At 39.4% G+C, this 7053-nt stretch overlaps 1 protein-coding gene across 2 annotated transcripts in view; it reads right to left on the bottom strand.

Moving 5' to 3' along the window:
• LOC126389444 (trypsin inhibitor ClTI-1-like) overlaps window positions 1-7053 on the bottom strand; it is a 29904-nt gene that overhangs the window by 18579 nt on the left and 4272 nt on the right. Inside the window, exons 3-4 of one of the 2 annotated variants that reach the window (XM_050043150.1) lie at window positions 5591-5700; window positions 976-1119 (exon numbers count right to left, since the gene is read on the bottom strand). The exons of the other annotated variant lie outside the window; for it this stretch is intronic. Coding sequence (XP_049899107.1) covers window positions 1068-1119; window positions 5591-5700 — 162 coding nt within the window. The 3' untranslated portion in view covers window positions 976-1067. Of the gene's footprint in view, window positions 1-975; window positions 1120-5590; window positions 5701-7053 lie in introns of those variants that run through there. 2 annotated transcript variants of the gene reach the window in all.

The raw sequence follows: 7053 nt of genomic DNA, 5'->3' as shown, positions 1-7053 counted from the left end.
CAGCTAAGAGATTAGCGAGAAAGTCGTAGAAAGGAGGAGAGCTATAAGTGCTTAAACAGAACCAGTGTGGGTTAAGACTTGAAGTAGACGTTAAAGCAACGTTAAAGCAACTGAAGTGAGAAAGCAGGCTAGTAGAATTCACCAGAGCAGTACAGAGACGCTGTCACAAAAACACCGGAAATGACACAACTCGCTTACCGCAATGAGAGGTCCTTGCATAGGCTACCAGAAAAGTAAGTGTTGCTTTTAAGACACACCTTCAAGCAGGTAACCCTGTTGGAATGCAAATGAAAATCCCTGCTGCGCTGGGCTGACGGCCAAACCAAACCAAGTCAGCTCATGACTGTTGAAAAGGGGTATCAGTACCTCTTCAGCACATACTTCATGGATATTGGTTGAGGCTGTGATTTTGCCAGTCAAACTTTACCGAAGCTGGACTCCATGCAAAGATTGTTTGCTTTTCCACTGGAGGCAAATGTTTTATTTGCCCCTCTGCTCACATTGAATGAAAGTGAATGGGAGGCAAATATTTGCTGGTGGCTAGTCTTACATTGTGACCATCCCAAGGCACACCTGTGTAGCTGTTTAATCAGCATCTTGATATGCCACACCTGTCAGGTGGATGGATCATCTTGGAAAAAGAGAAGCGCTCACTAACATGGGTCTGAACACATTTGTTAGTAAAGAAAGAGCTAATAGAGCACAGTCAGAGCACTCTATTATATCGTTTATTTCAGCTTGTGAAAAACAAGAGCAAAAACAAAAGTGTTGCCTTTATATTTTTGTCAGTTTAAATTGCTGAAGTAAGTACCACCAGTACAGACTGGTCTAAACTGGTGTTTACATAGCCAGGGTGTTAAAGTTCCAAAGGATGAAGAGAGATCCCACATGCAGGTCAGGGTGTAAATGAACTTTGTGTTACATTTACCAGAACTAATATCATGTTTCACAAGCTCAATACAAATACACAAGACACATGGTGCTGTATGTAACTTTATTAAGAATGCAGAATGCAGGGAGTGGATATGATGTGTGTGTATGTGTGTGTCACTGCACACCGCAGTCATCTAGGGAGTGCATGTCCCTTCCCATGCCACTTGCACATTCTTCCTCTTGTCACTGTAGGAAAGAAGAACATAGCATTACAGCATATTGTGGTTAGGTTTATGCGTATGATCATGTGTGTACTTTATGCGTGTGAGGGTATTATTGCAGCAATAATACAAGCAGAAAGAAATACCCAAACACAAGCAGATAAAGGTATAGCTACCTACATTTTTGTGATTTTCCATCTAACGAGTATTGACTGGCAGCTCTGTAGCACTGCTATCAGTGTCGCAGTGTGTCATGAAACAACAACAGGAAGTAAACACTGATGTCATAAGTTAAATATTCTGTTTGTAGCTAACATTATTATAATGGATGTGTGTAATCCTCATCTTATCATTTTATCATTGGGTCTTTGCCAGTATCAGTGTCCTGCCTGTTCCTTTAAACAAATGTATAGTGATGTGATGTTAGAGCCTGTGGGGAACAAACACATCATTACTAACAGGCTGTACAGGTCTATATGGTAGTGACTGCAGCATGCATGTTTAGTTAGATGTGGAGTTAGATCTGAGCATGAAGGAGGACAGAGTCGTGACTGCAGCCGATGAACTGAACAAGAGGGACTGTACAACTGAGGGACTGTACAAATACATTTGAACCTGTAATGGGAATTCTCATGCTCGTAATGATCAACACTGCTACGGTCTGAATCCCCAGAGCACAAACTCAAACTGAGAGCAAGGTTTCATCTGTTTAATTTGATCTGGAAGTGAAGGGCCATACTGATAAACCTTTCCTTCTGCTTTAAAAATAAAAGCTGAGACAGTGGTGTTTTTTTTTTACCACCAGATGTTAATGGTTTGGTGGCTTTATTATCTTAAAAATCACAAAATTACTAAAATCACTTTTAATTTGTTCACAAATCATCTATTTTAAGCCATTATGTCAGAGTAATTTACGTAGTGGCTGTGTTAGCTTTACGTGAACTTTATTACTAATTTGATTTTATGAACCAGATGTGGAGTTTTCTTATTTCTTTTATCAATTTAAATGAATGATTTTCAACTGTGAAAATGATCAAAATCATTATTCGAAACGCCAGCAAAGTGCTGCCTTCAGAAATGTAATGAGCCTGCAGGGTGGTTAGGTTTAATTTCATATCATCCAGATCCGTGTGAGATTTAAAAATATATAATAATTATTATTATTATTATAACAATAGTAATAATAATAATAATAATAATAATAATGACAATAATAATAATAATAATAATATTAATAATAATAATAATAATATGGGCTATGGCTGCAGTCAGAATGACAGCTGGAGAGAGTGGACTCATTCAAGTAAAAAATGGACTGGTCTCACAACACTGATGATTGCTCTTCCTGAGGAGACCCAGGGGCCAGTTGCACAAAGCACCTTCAGTTAAGATTTTTCTTAAAGTCCTAATTAAGGTTTTCCTCATAATAAGTCTGGTTGCACAAAACACCCTTAAGTCTTCTCCTTAAGGTTTCCTGACAATCTTCACTTTATTATTACGGTTTTCTCCTTGTCTTGGTCTTATACTTAAGGAATCCGCTGTGAGGGTCCTAGGGACAGAGGGATGTCGTATGCTGTAAAGCCCTGTGAGGCAAATTGTGATTTGTGATATTGGGCTTTATAAATAAAATTGATTGATTGATTGATTGAATCCCTAGACCATTGCACAAAAGACCCTAGCAACCAAAGCATGATAAAAAAATGTACCTCTGACTCTATCTAAACTGCAACATGACCAAGTTTATGGTGATAAATGAAAATAACTAACATACCGTGAGAAGAGTGTCTGTGACCAGAAGAACCCAGTGGATATGTTTTTGATTTTACACTTCAGATTTGACTGAATTCATTTTCTGTGCAATTTCTTCCTACAATTATTTTCTGTTTTTTTTATTTATTTTTTTTTATATTTGGGGATCATTTACTTTGTAGTATGTGCTTTCTATGATTGTATTCTTCCAAAAGTTTAATCTGTTCTTCCTCTGACCAATATGGTTTTATTGTCTTCTTTTCTTCTCCTGTTTTTTCACTAACAATATAAGTCAGCTTTGTGAGATGAAAACAGGCGAGTCCAAACAAACAATCTCCATGGAAACTTGTACTGCTGTAAAATATCTTTCAACGCAGTGAATGAGTTTACATTTTTCCTTAACTAAGAAACCCTTTACAGAATTCTGTGCAACTGTGTAAGTCCCTCAGTGAGTAGAAATTAAACCCTAACTGTCATACTTAATATTAAGATATTTTATGCAACTGATCCCAGATCCATAAGTGTGTGCAACAGGCTCCTGCAGACCTTCTACCAGTCTGTAGTAGTCGGTGCACTGTTTCTTTGCTGTGGTGTACTGGGCTGTGCTGAGGTGGTGGGGCCAGCCGACTCAACAAGCTGGTAAGGTCGGCGAGCTGTGTGGTTGAGCTGGAACTGGCACTGACAGTTTGAAGTCAGTGACGAAGGAAAGCCATCCTAAGCAACCCCTCTCACCTTCTCCATGATAATGGTCCTTAGAGAGGACCATCAGAGAGGACGACAGCAGTGGAGACCACTGTCTGTAACGCCACAACACACACACACACACACACACACACACACATACAGCCATCTCTCCACAGTGTCTGCTTAGACACTCACCTCATCTCTCCCTCTCCACTGTCTCTGTGCTGAACTCATTATATACCTCGCCATACTTATGTGCTTGTTATATACATATGTATATATTTTTTTTCCTGTACCATATTATATACTATATTTCATACTCTATTCAGTTCTATGATAATGCTTTAATATACTACATTGATTTCAATCAATCAATCAATCAATCAATCAATCAATCAATCAATTTAATTTATAAAGACCAATATCACAAATGACAATTTGCCTCAGAGGGCTTCACAGCATACGACATCCCTCTCTCCTTAGGACCCTCACAGCGGATAAGGAAAAAGACGGAGGTGGAGGGGATGGTGGGTGGTGTGACACATAGGACCCTGCCAGCCTGCAGGCCAATGCACACCATTGATCAGGACCAAAAAACTATTATTTATTAGTGAGACACTGACCATTTGCCAATGGCCACTATTAAAAGTGATAACGGCATTCTGAAAATACTAGTCAGTGTAGCAGAAGTCTTAGCACTGATAATCAATACTAACACCTATTTAATAGTGATTGCATTCAAAATGTGTGCATCCCAAAGATTAAAAAGTATGTTATTTAAAAAAGTGTACCACAAATTAATTAGTTTCCCTTCATTTCCTTGATCAACAAACATCAACATTAATTGACACGTTATCCCTCAGATCCACTTAGTTTAAACCAATCTGACAGCATCTAAACAAGTTGCAGGATGAAGAACTAACATACATTACTGAGCACCAGCTGGATAAAATGATACCAAAGACCATTTTGTTCATGTAAATTGGTGGTAAACAAAAATGTATTGCAGTATGCAACAGCCTCTAACCACTGTTAATTTTGACAGCTATATTAGGTTTAGCCTTAGTCTTGATTCAAAAATGCTTATTAGTTTTAGTCATTTTTATCCTTCATAGCTTTAGTCTAGGTAAAGCCGGAATTCTTTCTTAATGTGCAACATGTTAGTCTGGAGGTTTAAACTCGTGTCCTCTCACAGAGTTTGTGATTAAAACTAAACTTTCATCTCTGTCAGAAAAACTGATCTGAGTTCAGACTGTTTACTTACAGCACAGCTACACTCACAGATAACTGAGCCTCCTACCTGCCTGTCAAACAGCAACAATTCATAAACCTTCTCGAGTCTGGATTGAGTGAAGTCCAGCAGCTGCACACTTTGCTGCCATTCAGGGGCTAACAAGTGGAGCTAACTGCTAACAGCCGCTGCTGCAACTAACAAACTCCACAAACCCATTCAGCAGCTCCACCATCCACAGTCAGACACACGGCTGATTATTTACTGCTGAATCACAGCTCACAACTCACACCAACAGTTGACGCTACTCTGGTGTGAGTGTTTTTGCTGGAGTTTACCAGCCTGTTGCTCATGCAGCATTTGAAGATAATTGCAAGCAATGTCTGATAGTCCACCACTAACATTTTTGTCACGTCTTGTCTCGTCAATGAAAATGATACATAGATTTTGTCTTAGTTTGTATTATCAAGATCTATTTTTATCTCGTTATTGTCTCGTTTTTGTCATGAAAAAAAAGGTTGCCAACCCAAGTCCCTATGGACTGAGCTACTGCCACTCCATAAGCAAACTTTAACTTTGTGAAAGACATGACCCTAACACGCTGATGTGGGTGTATCCAGTTGCAGCCTGCTACTCCAACATGGTTAGCACGTAAATTTTTGTGATCGCAAGTTCTCAGAAGCCAAAACAACTAGATAAACCTGAGAGCAGACTCTAGCATACATGATTGAATGAGACAGTTTCACAACCCTACACATAGATAGGCAAATAATAATGCTACAATAATACCTGTGTGTGTGTGTGTGTGTGTGTGTAGGTGCATGTTACATGCCTGTTCGCCATGCAGAGCATACATTCGTTGCCATAGGTCCGTCCATCAGTGCCACATACTGGAGCATACTCCCTGGTGCAAATTGGTAGTCCATACTGCTCACAGTCAGGCTGGACACAAACACAGGTTGTCATATGATTATTGATAAGACACAGATTTTGATCATTGTTTATTGAATCAAATTCTAAAAGAAACTGCACCTCTTGGACTTGTGCATTCATCAGTGTTTACAAGACATTTAATGTTTGTTGCCTTTATGTTACTGTCCTCAGATTCAGTAGCAAGAAATTCCACAGTTTAGATCCAGAGCTACAGAAAGCAGCTGCACTATCTGTAGGTCTGTCTTAGTTTTTGGTACTGTGAGTGGCAGATTCTCTGTGGAAATGAGGGTCTACTAGGAACAGATCCAAGGTGTCAGGGGCAAGTCTTTAAGTACATTTAAAGATGAGAACAGGAATCTCAAAAGTAATCCTAAAACTTACTGGAAGTCAGTGCAGAAACAGAGTGCAGAGTTAGTCATAAACAGGGCTGTTTCAAGACACTCTGGGGGCCCCAGGCAAGAGGCACCTTGGAGAAAAATTAGGCAGATGTGCCTTTTGTCATTTATAAAAAGATAAATCACTTTAGGCCTAATGCATCAATGATATTTAAATGGAATAAATTACTTATTGACTTATTCATACTTCAAAAACAGCATCAATAAGTGATTAACATAGGGGGGATCAAAATAAAATAAATAAATGAAATAAAAATCAACCAGCCACCCTCCTCCCCTGACAAGTAAAGAACAGTCCCTAAAGTGCGGTGAGGTTTGTGGACCGTTACTGACACAAAGAGAGAAATGTGAACGGCTCGTTTCTCTGTCTGCTGCCACGGCTCGGCTGTTCAGGTATTTCTGGGCAGTCATGAAAGCAGCATATTGAGTGTGAGCATGTTGTCGTTGTTGCAGTGTCTATAGGGGTTCCTTCATATTGTCATTGATATGGACCAATGTGAGCCGTCTCTGGGGGCCCCCTTCCAGCTCGGGGCCCTAGGCAATTGCCTAGTTTGCCTGTCCGGTTGCGACGGCTCTGGTCATAAACAAACATTGAAGGAATTGAGCCCACCTGTAATAGTTGGTTTGTTTAAAAAAAAAAAAAAAAAAGAACTAAATAAGATTAATCTCTTTTTAAATGGAGCCCCTAAAGTCCTGGAAGATTATATTTTTTATTTGTACCACAGTAGCCAGAACTGTAATATTATTACTTTCAATAATGTTGTTGTAAGCTACTGTTATTACCCGCATCTCTCTCTCTGTGTGTGTGTGTGTCTCTCTCTCTCTCTCTCTCTCTCTCTCTCTCTCTCTCTGTCTCATTGTGTCATGCGGATTACTGTTAATTTATTATGCTGATCTGTTCTGTACGACATCTATTGCACGTCTGTCCGTCCTGGAAGAGGGATCCCTCCTCAGTTGCTCTTCCTGA

Source organism: Epinephelus moara, chromosome 4 (genome assembly GCF_006386435.1).
Source record: "Epinephelus moara isolate mb chromosome 4, YSFRI_EMoa_1.0, whole genome shotgun sequence".
NCBI lineage: Eukaryota > Metazoa > Chordata > Actinopteri > Perciformes > Serranidae > Epinephelus > Epinephelus moara.
Note: the sequence above shows the minus strand (reverse complement) of the source record. Positions and strands in the feature narration are given on the sequence as shown.